Source organism: Pyrus communis, chromosome 17, assembly GCF_963583255.1.
Source record: "Pyrus communis chromosome 17, drPyrComm1.1, whole genome shotgun sequence".
In the NCBI taxonomy this organism is placed as follows: Eukaryota; Viridiplantae; Streptophyta; class Magnoliopsida; order Rosales; family Rosaceae; genus Pyrus; species Pyrus communis.
In genome coordinates this window covers 18,618,780-18,640,450 of record NC_084819.1, presented here as the reverse complement: position 1 = coordinate 18,640,450, position 21,671 = coordinate 18,618,780, and the positions used below count along the sequence as shown (strand labels likewise).

The following is a 21,671-nucleotide window of genomic DNA, read 5'->3' as shown; positions in this document are numbered from 1 at the left end:
GAAAACAAAAAAACCATTTGTTTCCATATACTTTGCCTATCCTTGTTCTCGTCATAACCTAGTTATACACACCTTTAAATTATATGTTTTATACAAGTGAACCTGAAAGAATTAAACTCAAAATTTCAAGTTTAAAGATTAGAAATTTAATTAACAAAAGTTGTTTGTGGATGGTTTATCGGGTCCATGTATAAACCACTTATTCTTTCAAAAAACGAGTTATTATTAGTTTGATTCCTTACAATATAAGATACAATTTTCAGTAGATTTTACACATGTCAACAATCTAGTATTTACACATGATTGCACTACTTTTCTTCTTTTGCACATAATTTGTTTATCTATATTGATTTTAATTTTAATTTATTTATTTAACTCAAAAATATGAGTACTAAGGAGTCGTGGCCTAATGTTTTAAATTTACAGTTCTTAAATTGTACAATTGGAACTTTGTCCTTTTGCTTGATCCCAAAGTGTATGTTGCTTTATGGAGGCCACTTTAGGAAATGGGTGACCCACTGCCCATCAAAGGAAAAAAAAAAAAAGAAGAGGAAAATTAATAAAAAAAGATTGAAAACTTTGAGTTTTAACGACAAAATAAAGGGTAAAGTGAATAGTATCAGATTTGATTTTTTAGTGTAAAAATATGATTTTTTGTTAAAGTGAACAGTACCGCGGATTTTTTCGTTAAAACTCCCAAAAATAAAAGGAGAAATGCTGAGGATACTCTCTTAAGTGTATTTTTAGACTCTCTGTCACTTCACTATCTTAACACAATAATTTATAATGTTAGTATGAAAATTATGCTAAAAATATAAGATGATAGAGAGTTTCACATTTGAGAAAGTTTCATTAGCACTTCTCAAAAAAGAAACCAAAACGTGTTTTTGATTGATTGGTGATTTTCCAATGTGTTTGTAAGTTTGTCTTTTGCTTGATCCCAAAGTGTATGTTGCTTTTTGGAGGCCACTTTAGGAAATGGGTGCCCCACTACCCCTTAAAAGGAAAAAGAAGAGAAATTGTAAGATCATCTCCAACCGAGGGCTGGGTAGAGGGCCAAAATTTTAGGAAATGGGTGCCTCAGTGCCCCTCAAAAGGAATAAGAAGAGAAATTGTAAGGTCATCTCCAACTGAGGGCTGGCCAGAGGGCTTGTTTTAGCCATCTAGCCCTCCAGGATATTAATATTTTAATGAATAGTATAGGGCCATATTTGCCTCCGCCTCCAATCGATGCCAAAGGGCCAGAGAGCTCGTTTTAGCCATGTCACAAAAAACCGTCTCCAACCAAGGGCCATAGGGCAAAACATAATTTATTATTTAAATTTAAAAATTACAACAACTTAAATTTAAAAACTACAACTTATATTTAAAAACTACAACTAAAATTAAAAACGACAAATTAAATTTAAAAACTACAAATTAAATTCGAAAACAACATTAATTTAAATTTAAAAACTACAACAACTTAAATTTAATATCCATAATCAACATCATCTCCATCATCCGCCAGCGTAGAAGTATAGTCAGAGGTAAACAATTGTTGTTGGCTCATAATTTCTTTTTTTTTTTCCCTATCAAAATAGACTTTGCTCATTGAAGTGTAATTCAAAGTATTCCTTTCCATATTCTTACTATCCATCTCTTCTTGTATTGTATTTGTTTAGCCCGTTCTTCATGCCTACACTTCATTTCTTCCGCCTCAAGGGCATTTTGCTCCGCCAATAATTGCAATGAGGCCACCACTTCATGTTGAGCGGCGTAATCATCATTTGTCTTGCTCTTTTCCTTCAACCTTCGCACCTTGTTTCGTTCCATAGTCCTAGGTATGGAACCTTCACCCAAAGACGGATTTTCTACCCTTGTTTGTTGAATGGTTGGAGATCCATCTTCATCCATATCTGCAGTTGAGGATGCAGTTCCGAACACCGGCGTAGAAGCTCTCTGTGGTGGATCTTCAAATAACACCCACCCTTTACAAATTTCCCAACAACTGTGAAACTAAAAGGGTTTCGAGCTACTATTCATATACAATTCCTCCGCTTGGCGTACCTAGAAAAACATTAAAGGAAATTAATTTATGAAATTAAATGTAATATAATTAAATATTTTAAATAAATTGTGAAAACACTTACTTCGTCGTAATAATTAGCGCCCCTTTCATGCCTACTTGCAGCTGCTAACAATGCTTGATGCCATTTGTTCAAACTTAATTGAAGATGTTTCTTCCATCTTGAAGAACAACTCTCGTGGTTTCGAATATTCACTAGAGTGGTAGCTTCATAGAACTCTAAGTATTTTTTGGACACACGAGTCCAAACACCGTCATTTGTTTGACAATTCTCCCTAAAAAAACAAAAAAACAAAAAAAAAAAAAAAATTGAATCCAAAGGTAATTGGCACCAACTAGCCATTGGATTCAAAATTCTTTTTAAGAATTCTTGTCGGTTATAACCGACAGGATTAATCAGTTTTTTGGCCAACCCTCCAGCCTTTTCAGATTATGTGGGGCCCTCTCAGATTCCACAAGCCCTTTGGCCTAACCCTCGGTTGGAGACGGTTTTCGGGCTATTTTTGACACTCTGGCCCTCTGGACTCTTCGGTTAGAGATGGCCTAAAGGACTTTCTTAAGTGATTCTCAACTCTCTGCCACTTTACTATATTGGCATAATAATTTATAATGTTAGCATAAAAATTGTGCTACAAATATAAGGTGACAAATAGTTTCATATTTGAGAAAGTCTTATTAGCATTTCTCGAAAAAAAAAAAACCAAAAAACTTCCTTGGAAATTGGAAAGTAGGACTAGGACTGGTGTGACTTTGATTGATTGGTGATTTGCCAAAGTGTTTGTAACACGAGATGATACATCACGTGTCATTATACAAGTGGAGAGACACTTGAAAATAAAACTTCCTTCCAATTATATAATGGCATGTGGTGTACAACCAGTGTATCAGGCAACTGCAAAATTTCTCTAATGCTAAAGAGATTATTAATTCAAACAATAATTTGTAAACTATATGATCTGGTTGATGATTAGGTTATTAATCAACACATACTTATTTTTTATTGGTGAAAAAATCATATATTCTGCAAATTATATATAATAAAACTTAGTTGAGTTTTAGCACTGTTCAACAATAGTAAAAGGGCGGAAATGCCCCTGATTTTTTCGGTCCATTACCATTTTGCTGCCTGCTTCACACAATAAAATACATGTATTGCCCATGATTGCCACATGTTCATCATCCTTTGTCCTCCCAAATTGCGTGTCTATGATCGTCGAATTGTGGTACAAAGAAAGATAAAATAATTAATTAAAAAATTGACAAAAAATTATTTAAAAAATATGACTTAAATCAGACCACATGGTTTGTGGCGCACAACACAATAAAAAATTATAAAAACATTGAATGCGTGGACAAAATAATTATTAAAAATTGTGAGAAACCCACCTGTCCCCATTGCTTTGCCTTTTGATTATTTTATTTTTTGATTTTGCTCGGCTTTTTTCTTTCATGCCGAGTCACCTGCAATAGGTGGCACGGAACACAATAAAATATTATAAAAACATTTGAATGCAGAGTGTAGGCACAAAGAAAGATAAAATAATAATAAAAAAACTGACAACAAATATTTTAAAAAATGAGTTAATCCAGGTTTGTGGCACATAACACAATAAAAAATTATAAAAAATTTTGACTGTATGGAAACCAAATATTAAAAATTGTGAGAAGCCCCGATGTCTTCCACCTTGCCTTTCGTTATTTTATTTTTTGGTTTTGCTCTGCTTTTTGTCTTCCACGTGTTGATCATCGGGGGATTTTCTGCTAAGAGGGCTTCTCTCTTTATCTTTCATTTTTATCTCTTTCTTTCCTTAATTTTTCCTTTGCTTTTTATGCTTCTTTCTTTCGCGTTTTAGCAAACGGTGCTTCGTCTTTTTTTCGTTTTTCCCAAGTGTTATGCTGTCATTTTCATGCTGGTTCTACTTCAGGTATGTTGTTCTTCTTTTCTTTTTCTTTTTTTCTTCCACTTACTTTTGCTTATTTTCTGTTCTTGGGTAAATTTGGTGTTTAATTTAGAGCACAGAAAATAGGAAATAATTATTAAAAAATTCTGTTTTTGGATGAATTTGATGTTTAAATTATAGTAGAGAAAATAGGAAATAATAAATAAAGAACGAAAGAGAAATTAAAAAATTTATGCTTTGTTTGACTAGGGTAAATGAAAAATATAACTCCAACTCCTATCGATAAATTACAGCCGTATATAAAGCTCACGAAGTTAAGAGTCTGAATTTGCAGGATATGAAAACCATCGATTCCCAGAGCTGCTCAAACATAAGCAAAGCAGGTGATTTATAATAAGTGCCTTTTTCTTTGTTCTTTATTGTGCTACTGAACTGAATTTTAGTATATGTATAATTTATCATTGTACATTTTTTTAAATTTTTCTGTGATAACAAACAATAAAATTTTTATACCTTCTTAACTTTTTAAACCCATGTTTATCTGATGGGAAGACAAAAAAATATTTAAAAAATGTGATTAAAACCGGGCCACATGATTTGTGGCATAACAAACAATAAAAATTGATACCAGCCCACGTGTCAGTCATCACCACAAGGTAGTATCTCTACTTTTGTTCTTCTTTCTTCCATATTCTTTTCAATTTTTCTTTGTTGTTTTTCTTTGCTTCTCCCGCTTTTGGCAGTTGTTTGCTTTCTTCGTTGTCTTTGTTTGCTTCTCCCGCTCTTGCCAGTCATTTTCTTTTGTTTTTGAATCGTTCTCAACACCTGAACCAAGTGATCAATCTTATAAACGAAAAAGAGAATCTGTGAGAATAGCGTTTTTCATTCCTGGCGAACAAGGGTTTGATATCTAATTTCATACTATTCTCAAATATTATGTTTATATTTTTACATCATGTTGTAAAAAATTTCCATGTGGTCACTTCAACTTTCTTAAAATTTACATATTAAACATTTTCAATACTATGAATTATAACTAGGAACCATATTTTCTTCTTTCTATGAAAAACTATATTAATGTTGCATAATCATTCAACTCAGTGAATCTGAAGAAATTTCAGAAGTTGATCCAAGAGAATGTGATGAGGTTCCGATCAAGTTATTAAAAAAAAAATCACCTCCTACTCAGGCAAAGCCACACATCAGCACTAGAAATAATGATTTGGTTAGTATGCTTTCAAGTTGTTTTATCTTTTCTTCCATTACCATTTAAATGTGATACTAAATCCTATCTAAATATGTTATGCCCTATTCCTCGTTGTTCAGGTTGCTTTATCAATGACAACAAGGGCTGAAGACACCTTTCACTACTCTGATCAAGAATGTTTACCGTGTTTTGTTTATCTATATTAAATCATGTTTAACACGTGTAAAAACCTGTACATATCTTTTTTTGCCCAAAACTCAACAATATTTTTTGCATCCCCATACAACAGCATCTCCTCATTTTTTGTATGCAAAAGCTGGAACATAGTATATTAGATGGGGTTATTAGAAGAAATTTAGTTATTATAATGTTTTTTGTATCTTTATACCAAGATTTCTATTTTTTGTAACTGAATGTAATCCTCCTGGTCCAGAAATACATAGAACTGCTACAATATAATGGATAACTATAATTTGTCATATTATCTAAATTTAACCATTTCCAGTTAACGCTTTTCCAAATTCATTGTTGTTATCCTTGTTCCTATTTTGTAACCGAATTTTTTTCATTTTTGACATCTTATCTTAACTTCAAACCCGCGGGTATTAAGCACTAGTATGATCTAAATATTAGTCTGCCTATCATCTTAACCCAAACGTCCTTCAAACGTATTGACAAAACGATAGTCCACATTAAATTAATTTAAATCGTAGAAAGATGGATTCGAATTTGAACAAAAGATGGAGTGCGGCCTGTAGAGCACATATAATGCACAGTCGGGCAAGGGATCTCTCTCTCTCTCTCTCTCTCTCTCTCTCTCTCTAAAGATATCTAGAGAGAGATGTGAAAGTACTCTCACAAATGGGACGAGAATGTGAATTCAGACTCGAAATCTATTTTAAAATGGGGACGTTTTAGTTGATCTTTGAAGATCGATTAACCTAATTGATCTTAACCTTTGCTTTCTCTCTTGTTTCCTTTCCAAATTAGTTGCCACTTGCTATTTCCTCTGGTTTATAAATTTTAAAGAATGGGAAAGCAGGGGCATGGTGGAGGAAAATTCTAGATCCAATATCATATATGACAAACCAATGGTTGAAATCAGCTAATTAGCTTCACCCTTCATGGGTGCCAAGCCTTATAAAGTATCAATGCTTTTGGTAATTAGGATTTGATTATTCAAACCCATTTCTTAATCTCTTCATCAAATTCCTAATACACTGACAGCTGTTGGCACACCACCTTAACCATTATTCAGTTTCAATGAGGACGTTACTTTCACACCCATATAATTGATGATACAATGTATTTTTTATTTTTGGCAAAGTGACGTTTAACTAGAATTTAAGGAAAGGAAGCCAATGGCACTACCTATGTGGTATTGCTCGTGACTTTTAATTGGGAGGTTTCGGTTTTAGTTTGATTGCCATAAATGGCGTGTTCAATACCTAATAATGATTGACCTGTTGTGTTGTTTAGCATTAGGCAATTCTTCACACTACTAATATCGTTGTTTACAAAAAGAAAGGAAAAAGGAAGTCGAATTAGGAATTTAGGATACAAAGAAACAGAAAAAATGACTTTTGCCAACTAGCGTAACTCACATATGCCGAGATTCTACTAGTGCTAATCACATAAATAGGTGCGGATATTTTAAGATCCCATATTGATAAACTAATTATAGAAGCGCCAAGTCCAGTGAACTCTCTACCATTTCACAGTTTAAGGTTAATTTCCGTGCCAACATTATAAATATTGTGTCAAAAGTACGAGATAACAGAGAGTTTACAGAGAGTCCTACTTTTGAGAGAGTACCTTGGAATTTCTCAAATAATTGGTCCCTGTGATGCTAAACCCTATAAATAGACATTCAGTTCTCAGCATTTCTTGCATCCTCTCACTTCTACAATGGCTTTGAAATCTTTTGTGTTCATGGTCGTGAGCCTCGTGATCACCATCAAAACATTCCATGTTTCAACTCTTGGTGCTTGCCCTAAATGTGGCAACATGGAAGTTCCATACCCTTTTAGCACAGACGACACGTGCGGGGACTCAAGGTATAAACTCTACTGCAACAACAATGGAGTTCTTGAGTTCCAGTCAGCTGAAGGCTTCAGCTACAAGGTCCTAAGCATTGACCTAGCTGCTCAGAAGCTCATCATAAAACCACCTGATCTCGTACAGGATGACGACATGTGTCGCACTACTGATTTCTCTTCAGAAGGTCTGAGACTTGACGAAAACTTGCCCTTCAACGTGTCTACCCGGAACACCGTCATACTGCTCAACTGCTCGGACAATCTTCTCCGATCGCCTCTCAACTGTTCCTCAAACAGTCTCTGTAGGGTTTTTGAGGGTAAAATGTTGGAGGGGAGGAATAATGCATGCAAAAGCAGGCTGTGCTGCCATTACTTGAAAGACTCGCACATGACGTCGTACATGATTAGGGTTAGGGTTGGAGGGTGCACTGCTTATACTTCTGTGGTCGATATTCAACCCCAAGATCCTGCTGATAAATGGAACTATGGCATTGAGCTGCAGTGGATGCCTCCTAACTGAGTCCATCGTGATGTTCTAATTTACTCCCAAATGATGTTGTTTTCTAGAAAGACGTTTCTCTTGTTCGTAGTTGCTTTCATGCAAGGTTTCATGTTTAAATTTGTCATGTGTTGCTTTGGTAAGGGAAATGTAAGAGTAGTGGCGAAGCCAAGAACTATCGAGGGGAGAGGCGAACTTAAGAGTGTAAGGTTCAAAAAAATGGCAACAATCAAATCCTTTTATATAGTATCTTTCATAATTTATCAATACAAACAAATTACAATTGTTGCCAGCGAGGTTTCATATCATAAAAACGTCGCATAATATGCTCATTATCAATAAAAAATAAATACATCTTTCTCTATGTAAACTCAGTGACCTCATTCTGTTAGGAACTACCCGGTATACTTGAAGAAAGAATATCAGGAATATTCAAAGTAGGACTACTCGGAATATTTGAAAGAGGATTAGCCGACATATTTGAAGGAGGACTAGCTGGAATATTCTAAGGAGAACTGGCTGGAATATTTGAAGAATGATTTAAGCACTATTTCATAGTGCCGTTTCATTATGTCACTGTATAATAAGAAAAAAAGAGTCGTAGACTCTTAACCCTAGAGTAAAATATAGTATATGACTACTAACTAATTAAGCCAAAGCAGCCTGCTCCACGATCGGCATCGATCAGAATTCATCATCGTGCACCTCCATCCCCAGCAAATACCAGAGATCCAGCCAACCGATGTCCCATAAGTGGTGGAAAAGAGAGCTCCAACCTGCCTCCATCAAGCACCAAATAGATCTAAGCCATATATTGTGGTTAGAGCAACATTTTAAAGGAAACCAAAGGAAGGAGATCCCACCAGTAACGATGCCAATAAAGGCATGCACATGGAAGGTGGTGGTGTTTCCACCGAAGCCGGAGCTGTACGCACCTTCCGAGAGGTTGTGACAAGTCGCGTGAGGAAAAATGGTCTGCAAAGCCCAAATTGAGTGAGATAGAGGAAGGACAAAGCAAGGTTTGATGGATAGGATGGTGAAGGAAGAGAAATAAGGATGTGAAGGGGAAACTGAGATTGGAAGAAGAGGGGATTAGAGCTAGGAGTGCAGGTAGATTGGGCCGAAACAACGGGGACAACGCAGGCCAACGATCATGCAGAAAATAAAAGAAGAAAAAGAGAAACAGGAGACAGCCACCGACCCTGGACACAGCCAGGGCCGGCGACGGAAGAGGGAGAAAGCAGTTGAAAACAAGCTCTCACAAGGGGAGAAGGAACTCTCCGTCAGAACGGAGTTTTGTACGTTAAAACATCTTAAAAACATCCTGAAAGTATTTTAAGAAGCTTATGGTGTGGAGAAAATTCTACAAAAATTGGATTTAAATTTTTTGTTTTTAGCATTTCGCAATAACATTGTAAAGGAGCTTAATGTGTAGAGTTTTTGCAAGACCTTTAGCTTGCACAGTAAGGAAGTTGTTACAAGCCATTTCGAAGCAGGGTTACCATTTATCGAGTCCAATAAGTGTTTTTAATCTAAATTTTAAGTCCCAAAAAAAAATCGATAACAAAAATTCAAGTGAGTCCCTAAACAGAGTTTCGTCAATTTTAACATCGCAACAATGTCCAGTACGAATAAGGTGGTGCTTATAAATCTTACTCTTGTATTTCAAAACACCAATTAAACGAGAGGGATTTAAATGAACCGGGACACTACAGACATGATGATTTCGTTTCATGCAAGTTGTTCTCCAATTAAGCACATTTGGAGCAATACACAATCAGGTAATTAAAGACGGCTCTAATCTTATAAGAAATAAATAAAGAATGAATTATGTAATACTCTGTCAACCCCGTTACAAAAAAGAATCATAGTAAAGTGGCAAGGCAAAATCTAAGCAGCATTTGCAGACAATTGCTAAAAAAAATTTGCCTATCGATTATATATTCATTTGTGCTAACACAATGAGTATGGAGAACAACACACAGTTAGATTCGTTCTAACACAACGATTACACAAATCTTCGATTTACTTACAAATTAACGCTGTTAGCGATGAGAACACTTGAACCCTCTGTGAGTCAGTCAAACAGCCGAGAGCACAAACCAGAATCGACACAAACTCAAACTGCAAAACACCTACTTTACTCTGCATATCTCAACTTCATTTCTTACACACATCTATAAATAGTCACCACCTGAAAAAGGAAAACCAAGTATATGCTCACACTGCCAGATAAGAAAGATGCAATTTAGGATACGTAATCGGGTAAATTACTACAAGACCACAGTAGGTCTGGTTAGTCTTTTCCCTTCCATGGCGTCTTTCTTGGTCTGACACTTTGCGCAGAGGAAGGGGCCTTCCCATGGCTTTGATGCTGGGGAGAAGAAAGACCCAGAGTTTACCGATAAACCTTCTACTGGGGGCTGATCCACTTGGCAGACTGCGCATCGGAAAATCCCAGAATTTGCATCCACAGGAGAATCCTTCCCCAACCTGTATTTCCATTGAGAAAGGAAAGAAATTAGGGTTCTACTCAAACTAGAAATACAATCTTATGATTAGCAATTAGATAATAAACCATGCTGAACTGACCTTTCATCAAGCATTGCTGAACCTTCTTCAAACAACTCTTCTACAACTCCGATAGCAGAAAGCTTATTTGTTTTGTTCACAGAATTCTGACTTTTCTTCCCAAAGATAAGTGAAGCAAGCATGTTTGGTTTCTTCATCGGTGTTGGAGGTAAGACAGGATGACCTGAAGGGATTATGTCAACAACTACGCAGGTTGTATCATCTTTCAGTCCCCTTGACCTCAGAGCCTCCTGAAACAGAACAAAGAAAAGCGGGACTAGATCAGTAAAATCAGACTTGTTCTCTTGGGCTTAAGGTAATGTTTGCATTATAGGCACATCACCTTAACGACCATCTTTGCAGCAAGCTCTGCAGGCAATCCTCGACATGACTTTGCCGCCATATCGGAAGACAAAGCATCCCAGATGCCATCAGAAGCTATTATAAGTCTTCCCCCAGCATTTGAAAGCTACATAACCAGGGAAAAAATAAGTTGAGAATTAAATTGTAAGAGAATAGTAAATAGAACCATTGGTTATAGCACAAGATGAATTTACCTTCACTTGCTTGACATGTGGTATTGGGACAATGTATTCTCCCACATCTGTGTCACCAATTGACCTAGAAAGGCACAATCCACCAGGCCAGCAGCGGAGGGGACCAACCTATGAACCACGTAAACATAAGAAATTTACGACCATCAAACAAATGTTGTTCCATTGAAAATTGAAATGCCTTTCCGTTTACAAGGTCGAAGGATGAAGAACAGAATAAACCAGGATATACCTCATTGCCCCCAAAAACATTTAGCCTTCCTACTTCACCCCCACTGGCAGTAACTCGCTCCCTCTCTTCTTCATTTTCTTCCAGCCTGTGATCAACAGTCAAGAGTGAAACAACACCTCCCTGGGTGTCCAATATGCATCGAGAATCCCCAACAGATGCAGCAGTCACAGTCCAACCATCGATCACAACAAAAGTCACCGTTGTACCAGAAGTTTCCCCTGAGGTTGATATTAAATCAGAATGCTAAGATAAGCAAAATCAAGCAAATGAAATAAATAATTATTGGAAATTCAAACGGCTTGATGTATACCTTTCTGCTGAAATTCTATATCAGTTTTGACAAATCCTGCAACCAGCGCCCGAGGAAGGGCAAGCAGCCATTCATGCCTACTGATTCCTTGCGGAATGGCACTCAAAACATTAGCCAATAAATTCTCCTTTGTAAAAATAGCAGCTGATATACCGTTATGCCCATCAAAAATCTGCAGACAATAATTTCAAATTTGTATCAGAAAGAGTGAGGGAATGAAGTGATGCTCTATCGGTGCTGACAAATGTATGAAAAGAAGAAAAGTTACTAAACAGTGATTGCTCTTTTATCACACCGTTTCAAACCTGAGAAAAAACAAAGTTACACTTAACCGGACACAAATGCAACTATCAAATTCACTCAAGGTAATCTTTACACTTTTAATGACTCTCAAATTCTTTTCCTTTTCTTTATATAGGTACAAAGAAAGAAAATAAAGGGAGGAAAGTACCGCAAAGACAGAAAATGTTGTTGACGGATCCGAATGAATTCTTTGGCAGTCAGTTTTTATAAGAAAGTAATCTTCTCCTTTCTTCGCCAAACCAGCCTGGCCATACTTCAAATAAGGTTTCTCAACTTCTTCACCCCTAAGCTCCTGACCAATCAGAGTCGCAAGTGGGATGAGAGGAGATTTCATCGCCGATACTTCAATCTGGCTCATTTTAGTGTCCGTTGTGACATTTCCAGGACCCAATTGCCAAAACCCTATTCATCCAAACGATTAAACTAATCTTGTCAGGACTTCATTGCAAACGTGTACATCTAAATGTACTAAAATCACCTCATACGTCCACCAACTGACTTGAATGATTTACACATTAAAGTTAAAAATTATAATTAGATAATGGAGCATATGACACTAAATTTTAAGTCAAATATGAAGCAAACAAAATAATGTTAAGCATAAATTAGAATCTTGCCCATCGGTCTAGGCCTACTGAATCTAAAACCGTCACCGGAAACTGACCTGGTGCTTCTATGCACATAGTTCAAAACAACGGTAAGCTACAAGCGAAACATACTACATACAATTTTGAAAGGGAAAAGAAAAACTAACAGAATTCGTACCGAAAGGGCAAAAAGAAAAGGTTGTTCTTGCCAGTATAATTTTTGAAATTTAGTACCAGTTTCTCAAAACAATCAATCAGAAGCCATTTTACACCATCAACATGAGAAAATTATATAGAGTACAAGCAATTGACAAAAAAAACCCCACCTACCAATCAAAATTTTCAACTTCCCTAAATAGCAAAATTCAAATTCAAATAAAAAACTTCACAAACTATGCAAAGATAGTTCCTTCAGAGCCCGAAATCTAAAGCAATCTTGCAGAACCCATTACAATTAACTCACACGCAAGTCTACAGAATCCCCAGGAAGTAAAATTGAGCTAACCCACGAACTAAATGAACTATAAAAATATTCAAAAATTGAGGAAATTCAGAAATAGTAAAAAAAAAAAAAAAAGGAAAAATCAGAGGGAAATATTGGGGTACCTTTGAATGCAGAGCAAAAACACTGGTATCCAGAGACGGATCGAGCACGGAGGATCTGACATTGAAGTCCATCTAAAAATCCTTCATTGGAACTGAGCTCGCACTGGTTGCTCGGAAATAAACCCCAGGAGAGAGAGAGAGCTTCGCACTTTTTCTGTGATTTGATTGGAAGACAGCTTTAGAGAGAGAGAGAGAGAGGGTGGGCAAGATTCTATTGAAATGACGTTTATGTCCGAAATTTCCGGCGGAGAATTGCGAATTCGTGGGGGAAATGACGAAAGTGACCTTTGATGATGGAGTGGCGTTTGGTTGACAGCTGGATGTGGTTACCCGCACTTTTCATCGGCTGGTGGAGGGGACTGGGGAGCCTCACTGTTCGTATCTGCCAGATGAGCCGGTAGGCTATCTCTAGCCGAAAGAGTATTATGTTTACGAGAGATTTTTTAATGTGATCAATATACAGTATAATACATCATGTATTATTATATAAATTGTAAGATATGTGTGTTAAAAATTAATAACTTAAAAAAGAAAAAATTTCACCACTTATATAAAAACACATGGTGTATCACCCGTATTCCGGTTATAATGAAAAATTTCTCCATGTTTAGCCATATAGTCCTGCAAGAAATTGTTTTTAATGAATAGTGTAAGATCATATTTTATACCATCTCCAACCGAGTGAGTCAAAGGTCCATGGGCCAAAAACATAGTCCGTTTGACAAAAAACTCATCTTTAACCGAAGGGGGCTATATTTTAGCTCCCTCAATAATTTATTATTTTAATTGAATTAAGATGGTAGTTTAATTAAATTAAACTATCATATAAAAGTAAGGTTTTCAACTTTTCAGACATATTTTGAGTGTCATTTGTTGCTAAATGAATAAGCCTTCGGATTTCTTATCGCTATATAATAAAAAGGATGTGAAAATTTGAAATAAAATAAGGTAAAGTAGTATGGGATGGTAAAAATGAGGTGATAAATGGTGTAGAAATAGCTTAAGTATTTCTTATCTTATCTTTAAATTTTGTCTTAAAAAAAAAAATTCAAATCCAACAGTAACCTGATGTCTGCTAGCATGGGTTTGGGCTGGTGCAAACGGGCTGGCTAGCTGGCTCCTTTTGGCCAGCCCGCTGGCCTGGTGGATGAAGTATGGCCCAATGGGACCCACAAGCCATTTGACCTAGCCCTCGGTTAGAGACGATTTTCATGTCAAAATGGGCTATATTTTGGCCTATGACTCTTTGGTCAGGTTGGTTGGAGATGGCCTTACATGATGGTGTGAGTTTGAATCTTGTATCTTAGATATAATCTAACAAAATTTACCGTTTGACAAAAAAAAAATTTACATTTGATGCAAATCTCAATTGTAGTTTAGATTAATTAATTGGGTCTACCACAATGGTACATATCACTCAATAATATAAGTTTCAGTTAATAATAATACTATCCACACACCCAACATTTATCTCAATTTTCGACCGTCGAATTTCTATATGCAAGATTTAACCGTTAATATTATCACTCTCTTCCCCTGTGCTCGCTTCACTTTCTCTTTGCTGCCGAGTACATACATTTATTTAAGGTTCATTACTTTCACTGCACAGTCTACTTTATTCCACTATTATTTTACTTTCAATCTTTAATTTATTCGTATTTTTTACATATCATTTTATCTTATGACTATGCCACCTGTCTGGAATGTGTCAACAATCCCTACTCCCCCTCCCTTCCATTGCCAATTGGTTTGAGTTGCTGCTTCACAAAACACGTAAAGGAACTTTTCAGCTAGGAGGAATCAGCGGTGATTTTCTTCAACATTTGTACCGGAAAGTTCAAGTACCTTCCGATGACGATGTGTATCTCGACCATTGTCAAGCTGTTGTTCATTTCATGCATGCTCACGTACTTTCGATTAAGTGAGGCAAGAACTTAACGAGGAAGATATAGTTTCCCAGTCTTTCTCCAGTCGGGAAGCTTGACCAAATTTGTACTTAGTAATTAATTAATCAAATAGGAACTGCATTACGACATTGATTTGTTTGTGTTAATTGATAATGTGGATACTCTTGCATGAACTACATAGGGTTTTTCAAACTAGTATGACTTCAATCATGCGTGAAGGACTTGTAGCTCAAGTTGTTAAAAACGGTTACCGTGCATCCAAGATATGCTCCTAATATCGTTTGTATCGAAAAGAAAAATATAGACTCACTTCAGTCCCGAGGGGATAGTAGTTCATCAGAATGTTGCGTTTGATTTCTCTACATCTGAAACAGTAATCCACACTGTCTCTCATTTTTCTTTTGAAGGACACATCAAAGATAAAAAATATATATCATCGTTGTTTGATTGTAATATCAACACTCATAAAAAAAGACGGAACGGGGTGCGATCGACAACATACATTTTATGAGCACCACCGGAGAAACTCAGGCAACCGGAAATATTGCCACTTTTAGAAAACCTCTCTCTCTCTCTCTCTCTCTCTCTCTCTCTCTCTCTCTCTAGGTATATATGAACACACAAAAAATGACCCCAAAAAAAGAAAAGAAGAGGAATCATAAAGCAAACTTCCCTCAACACACCATTAAAAAGCAACCTCATCGTCGATATTACTTTGCACTCCCAGGTCTTCGCTTCCCTTCACCGATCCTTCCACTTGCGGTCCTGTGCAGAGGTTGGCTCACCCCATTGGGTGGTTTCCGTGATGGCGAAGGAATCAATGATGGAATCATGCTCCTGGTGACAAGGCGGAAACATCTTATTAGAACATAGGTATATAAGAGATTTTGCATAGGAAACAATATGCTCATAATGCAGCTTAAAGAAAACAACGTAAACTTATAACAATCGGAGTTTACCTAGTTTCCGGGCTCCTTATTGGCCTTGAATTAGTTTTCTTCGCTTTTGATCCCAATCCATTTGGAATGCAGGTAGGTTTCAGAAGGTTTTGTTGCCAAAGCATGTCTGGCTCTGAACAATCACTAGTTGCAGCATCAAGTTGATCATCAGAGTCATCGGTGTTGGCCATCTCATTCCGACTCCTTTGTGCTTCATTGTCTGGGCTGTCCTCTTTGCTCGCCGTTAACTTTCCAAAATGTGGTTCCATGTATAACTTCGGAGGGTCAGGGAGGCTACTTGGACCAAACATCTCCGGCAACTGTCTGTTGTCCATATCCCAACTTCCTAATAGATTCTCTTCTCTATTTGCACCTTCATGTTTGTTCACCATGACCTTATCAACCCAATCTCCAGAGAGTACTGAATCCTTATCGGCTTCCTCCTTTACATTTAGTCCTTCATTATTAGTGGGTGGCCAGGGAGGCGAACGCCCTTGTGTCATCATATCTTGAAGATCTAAACTTCGCCTTTTTGGCTTCAATGCAGAAAATTTGCGAACCTATTGCAATCAAGATGAACCTCAATTGTTAGATTCATCAAATAACATGGACAAAACAAAATTTTCGGCTTATCAATTTAATACTTAACCAATACCTCTGTGTTTCCAAAATCATCTGCTGCTTGCATGGAAGCCCCAGACAAATCTCCGGTGCTTTTCCAATTAGAATGCAAAGGGGAAGACCCAGCAGACTTGATTCTGGATCTTTCTGGACTCATGGATTGTGAATATTTAAGTTGCGCTCGCGCTCCCTCGCTTTCCTTCCTTGCTAAGGCTGCCTTAAGTGTAGCAATCTTGTATGGACAGAAAAACTGGTAAACAAGAGGTTTTATTGTACGTTATAACTGGATATAAATTAACTACCTGTTCTTTGAGCTCTTTTACATCTGCATTGTCTTTGTTAACTCGGGCGGCACCAAGTTCAACTGTAGAAACCCTTTCTGCAAACTTGAGTGTACTAAGTGTCTCTCCGAGAGCGTCAGGCTCAGGGCTGATATGAACAAACATGAGCGTCTTCGCTTGCCCTCCTGATGGAATAAGGATGCATCAAATGATTACAACGGAGACCAACAAAAATGAGAAAAATGTCTGCAAGTTTATTAAACAATCTTACCGAGTGAGTCTTGGAGCAGCTGTGTGAGTTTACTGTTTCTGTAAGGAACGTGTGCGTTCTTTTGAGCAAGAGAGGCAATGACGTCTCCTAAAGCTGAGAGAGATTTGTTAATATGTTGTGCCTCCTTTAATCTGTCTCCCGTCACCTCAGATTTGTCAACTCTCTCACTTCCTGCCAAGTCAACTAGATGCATACAACCCCGGAGAATGCTTCCCGATGTCAGGTCTCTTCCGTGAACATGAACTGTCAAGCAACTGTTTATGAAATGTGATAGGAGTTAGTTTAGACGGATTCATGATCACTTCAGAGTTTTACTTGTAATGTGAAACGAGAAGGGATCAACTCAACGTCTGTCTAAAAGGACATCATTAATCTTACCTGTGCGATCTACTACTCCGGTCATTCATGGCTGTTGCACTCACTGAACGATTCTTATGCCCAAGGTTCATCAAATATATAACATCAAATGTCGATGAAACAGGAACAAGGTTCGCCTCAGGTACATTAATTCCGTTCTGAGAACTGTTGCGAATTTCTAATGTATGTTGGAGTTAAGGAAACACATGAATATGATATGCATTCTACAGAAAGCAATAGTAAGGAGAAGTTATTATTGTCAGCACTCAAGAAGGATATCGTTTGCTAGAACCCTCCACCGCCAGGAGATCCTTGACTTGCTCATTGTAAATTTCAAGCATCTGAACAGAAATTTCATAACAAATGGTGTCCTTTCTCTGTTCTGAGAGATAAAACAAATCACTGAGTGCTCTGTAATTTACACCTCGACTTTCCTCTGTAATATCCTTCGGTCCAGTCTACATCGGTGAAAAATATGAATTTATAACTCGTCAGGAGTGGTTTGGTCAAAGAGTAAAGATTATATGATGAAACATCTATGCACATATTTTACCATTGTAAAAGTTTTCCCTGATCCGGTTTGGCCATAAGCAAATATACAGACATTGTAACCATCGAGAACAGACCGAATCAGAGGCTGCGTGTCTGAAAATACCTCCTCTGCAGAGAAAGAAAAGTAGCAGTGAAAAATGCTGACACATATGAAAGATTAGAAATGAATCCATATCGAAAGTAGCTAACCTTGGGTTGAAAAAGGACCAAAAACTTTGTTGAAAGTGAAAGATTTCCTTCCCTCTTTGCCATATTTGGAAGGGGTGATAATCTTAAGACTTCTGTCATCTATGTGATCATAGCTACTGGCCCGGTTTGATTGCCCGGGCAAGAAGGGCCGCACTCGACAGTATACCCTTATATTACCTAACCAAAATAATAGATGGACCAATTAATCTCATACAAAACACAACTTATAGAACTCGAGACAATTTAAAGAAGACCGGAAATAGTACCTTTCAAATCCTGCACTTGATTGTATAACTTGCGATTTTCTTCAAGAACCTTCTGGTATCCTGTTGCTGCAGAAGCCAAACCATGGAGGTGCTTGCCTACATGCATGGGAAACTACTCATGGTCCTCCGTTGAGAACTTGAAACAACTTTAAAGTATTCGAAAAAATGTGAGCTAAGCGAGCCTTGTTAAAAGCATTTCAAATCATTTTTCGTCACAAGTCATACCTAGGTTGTTGAACTCCTGCCGGTACCTCATTTGTAGAAGCTTCATTCCTGCTTTTGTATCGTATAGAGTATGTTTCAGTTCCTACAGAATACAGACTATTAACATAAGTTTCCAGTACCTTAGGGCAAACAAAATTTTGTAGCTGCTAATATGATACAACCGCAGTTTACCTGAATATCTTTCTGTTGTCGGTCAACCAATGTTATCTGCTTTCGAGACTGACTTTTTGATCCCTCGTCATGGTTGTATATTTCCTCCTCTTTGTTTTCAGAGGCAGCGTTCTCTTCAATCTTAATCATCCATCAATGGAAGCAAAATGTCACCCAATTGTGCTACTGATAAAACATACAAACAAAACCGAGACACTTGCACAAAACGAAATCATAATGACACAAATTTGCCAATTCTACGGTGAATCTAAAACTTGTACCTTCATATCACCAGAAGCACATTCAGAGGCACAGTCAGAAAGAGGTCTATCAGGGCCGGACAACATCATATCTTTGGAAGTTGTTTTCATCTGTCATGTTATAAAGAATTCTATCATCCCACGTATAACATTTTTTCTCGAAAGGAGGCAATGAGCTTTCTTTGGGAAAAAAGCAATGCACATATGAAACGGTAAGCCAATGCTGAAGAAATGCTGCTGCTTACCAGTTCGCCTTGGCTAGCTAACCGATGCTCAAACTCCTCCATGACTTTACTCAGCAAATTTTCCACAATCTGTCAAATGCAACAAGAAATTGTTTCTCTAAGTTAGACATATATGCATATATAAACAGGAGCGTGCTCGGGTGAAACGAGTGGAGACTGCCATCTGCATTAGTGTGATTTATTAAGATAATCAACATAAAAGGTAGAAGAACCCTTACGATTGGTATGTCTTCTTGCCTCTTGTCCGAAAGCACTTCACATACTAGCGCATGTAAAGAATGAGAGGAACTCTGCAGATCAGAAAGAAGAACAATTAATTTCCTGCAATATTACGAGTGTACAATGAAAAATTGAGAAACACCTACTGCTTCATAGAGATCTTCACAGGACAAACTTTCGTGTGGCTTTTCGCCCCATGATAAGGTCCTTGAAAAGGGTTCTGAATTTTTCAGCAAGAAGTATTTCCCGCAGGCAGGTGGTTTCAAAGCTCCACCATATTTCCATGATCCAATTCCACCTCCTTGTTTCCACTCATAATATGATTTCAATGCTAGAACGCAGTTCACAATCCTCGCAGATTTCCCTCCCTGTAAACTCAGAATGTGGAATATGTCACACCCGAATGACAAAATAACCACAGAAATCATGCACTTCAGCCTAAATCATATGGATTCATCAACACGATAATTGTTTTCTGAGCACAAACCTGTTCCAAATCGGAAGCTTCAAAGGTTGGAAGACCCATTTCCTCCACAGCCACACGGAAGTTTCTAACATTTTCGAAGTACTGATACGCTGATAGAGCTGCCCCATCGGGAATAATAACGGAGTCACAAGGGCCTTCAACTACCTAAAAACAAATCTCCAGTTAACGTTATCAAAACCAGTCAATAAACAAAAGGGCTTGAACAAATGCAAAGCGAAAACCAAGTTGAGCAATTACCTTTGGCACTGCTCCGGGTTGAACCTTGTTAAGAACATTGCAAAGGATTATTCCACTCCGCAATCCAAGCCGGAAATCTTCTTCAGAAGGCTCAGCCGGCAAATCTTTACCCCCCACAACGCCAACCGTCTTTCGTAGCCACCTCGCTGCTTCATACCTTCTCAAGGCTGCTCAACAACAAGGCAACATTCATAGGATCAGAAGATTTGCTTCTGCTATGGAATTGTCATAAATTTGGAAGAACCAATGAAACAGATAAATAAAACAAAAATTAATCCAAGATTAAAGATTAAACAGATGAAGAAAAGATGATTACATGCTTCCTCGGCCTTCCTGGAAGCCAAGTCGATATCGCTCAGACGACTGCCATGCTCCTGAAGAACGCATTCAACCACAGAAGTTATGGAGAACGGCAACACTTGCTCCGTCGCCATTTACCGCCAAAAAAAAAAAAACCCCAGGAAAACACCAAAAATCTGACCGTTAAAATTCAACTCCTACCCATTAATCCAACATGCTAAAACTACCCGAATCACAATTCAGAAGCCGAAATTGCAATGGGAATACCGAAAAGTTTGAATCTTTTTGTTTGAAAAAAAATGTGAAGTTTATAAAAAAAATATGGAAATCTATGAGGTATAGATTCAAATTAGAAATAGGGGAAGACTTGGATGTGAAGATACAAAAAATATAAAATAGGTTTTGGAAAGTAAAGAGAGAGAAGATTTTTGGGTTCGGATGACTTGATTCTCTCTCTCTCTCTCTCTCTCTCTCTCTCTCTCTCTCTCGTTTTAGGCTTTAGCACTGTTTTCCTTCTCTTTCTCTGTTTCTGGGTTTGTCTAATATTGAAGGACAAAAGCTACACCGAACCTGGTTCCGAGCCTCTCGCGGGGAACTTGGCTTTAAGCCTTTAACTGTTTGTATTTAACGGATCACAAAATCTTTTAAATTTAACCAATTAAAAAAAAATTGTGTGAAATATAATAAAAAGAGGAGAGAATCTCTTTGGTGAATTGGATTGGTCTTGAGTCAAACATTTTTGTCTCTAATATTAACATTTTCTTTGTTACTTTGTTATTTCATTTTTGGTTGTCAAAAGAAGAGAACAATTTACACGATACGAGTACATCATCAATGTGACGTTTCGTATCAATGAAGTAAGGATATATATGTGAACAAAAACTTACACATGCCTTTATTTTATTGACATGAGACCCTACCATGATAATGTATCCATACCATATAGGTCATTCTCATGAGAAGGAGTTTTTTTTCTTTCTTGGAAGTGGGTTAATGTGGTATTTCTTCAATTTTGTGGTAACATGAAACCTAGTTTGACCCTTGCCTTCCTCTTTGGTTAATTGGATTGGTGTTGGATCAAATATCTCTAAGAAACTTGACTTTTGCCTTTGTTTCTCATTTTTTTTTTTGGTTAAAAGGAGGTGTGGTTTGGGTATTTATCAAATATAGCTAAAAATTAACTTTTAATTTCAAAAATGTCATTTTTTATAAAATCTTTCAAATATATCTAAAATTCCATCTAAATAGACACAAATACTCTCAAATTTAACAATCAAATAAATTAAAGG

At 37.1% G+C, this 21,671-nt stretch overlaps 3 protein-coding genes across 3 annotated transcripts; 1 reads left to right on the top strand and 2 right to left on the bottom strand.

Moving 5' to 3' along the window:
* Window positions 1–7,084: 7,084 nt before the first annotated feature.
* LOC137722152 (wall-associated receptor kinase-like 20) lies at window positions 7,085–7,774 on the top strand. The gene has a single exon (XM_068461126.1). It carries the CDS (start codon window positions 7,085–7,087, stop codon window positions 7,733–7,735), a length of 651 nt encoding a protein of 216 aa, XP_068317227.1. The 3' UTR covers window positions 7,736–7,774.
* A 1,857-nt stretch (window positions 7,775–9,631) lies between these two features.
* Window positions 9,632–13,073, bottom strand: LOC137722775 (probable protein phosphatase 2C 5). Its single transcript, XM_068461862.1, has 8 exons — window positions 12,878–13,073; window positions 11,833–12,086; window positions 11,382–11,553; window positions 11,072–11,289; window positions 10,843–10,950; window positions 10,629–10,754; window positions 10,307–10,536; window positions 9,632–10,207 (listed from the first exon to the last, which is right to left on the bottom strand). Exons 2-8 carry the CDS (start codon window positions 12,040–12,042, stop codon window positions 9,988–9,990), a joined length of 1,284 nt encoding a protein of 427 aa, XP_068317963.1. The 5' UTR covers window positions 12,043–12,086; window positions 12,878–13,073; the 3' UTR covers window positions 9,632–9,987.
* Window positions 13,074–15,183: 2,110 nt separating this feature from the next.
* LOC137723294 (kinesin-like protein KIN-14I) lies at window positions 15,184–20,723 on the bottom strand. The gene is made up of 19 exons (XM_068462448.1): window positions 20,399–20,723; window positions 20,083–20,249; window positions 19,846–19,989; window positions 19,505–19,726; window positions 19,358–19,429; window positions 19,140–19,208; window positions 18,916–19,005; window positions 18,656–18,775; window positions 18,485–18,566; window positions 18,260–18,355; window positions 17,994–18,170; window positions 17,806–17,912; window positions 17,532–17,710; window positions 17,274–17,435; window positions 16,896–17,149; window positions 16,646–16,809; window positions 16,378–16,575; window positions 15,744–16,282; window positions 15,184–15,621 (listed from the first exon to the last, which is right to left on the bottom strand). Exons 1-19 carry the CDS (start codon window positions 20,514–20,516, stop codon window positions 15,495–15,497), a joined length of 3,087 nt encoding a protein of 1,028 aa, XP_068318549.1. The 5' UTR covers window positions 20,517–20,723; the 3' UTR covers window positions 15,184–15,494.
* Between the last annotated feature and the right edge of the window lie 948 nt (window positions 20,724–21,671).

Excerpts from the sequence above, each read along its gene's own strand:
- LOC137722152 (XM_068461126.1), top strand. The coding sequence starts at position 7,085 with ATGGCTTTGAAATCTTTTGTGTTCATGGTCGTGAGCCTCGTGATCACC.
- LOC137722775 (XM_068461862.1), bottom strand. The coding sequence starts at position 12,042 with ATGAGCCAGATTGAAGTATCGGCGATGAAATCTCCTCTCATCCCACTT. Across the intron at positions 10,951-11,071 it reads ATGTTTTTGGGGGCAATGAG|GTTGGTCCCCTCCGCTGCTG; the intron begins GTATATCCTGGT and ends CGTGGTTCATAG. Across the intron at positions 10,537-10,628 it reads CTGCAAAGATGGTCGTTAAG|GAGGCTCTGAGGTCAAGGGG; the intron begins GTGATGTGCCTA and ends GTTCTGTTTCAG.
- LOC137723294 (XM_068462448.1), bottom strand. The coding sequence starts at position 20,516 with ATGGCGACGGAGCAAGTGTTGCCGTTCTCCATAACTTCTGTGGTTGAA. Across the intron at positions 20,250-20,398 it reads CAGGAAGGCCGAGGAAGCAT|CCTTGAGAAGGTATGAAGCA; the intron begins GTAATCATCTTT and ends GTTGTTGAGCAG. Across the intron at positions 19,209-19,357 it reads GGCAAGAAGACATACCAATC|ATTGTGGAAAATTTGCTGAG; the intron begins GTAAGGGTTCTT and ends TGCATTTGACAG.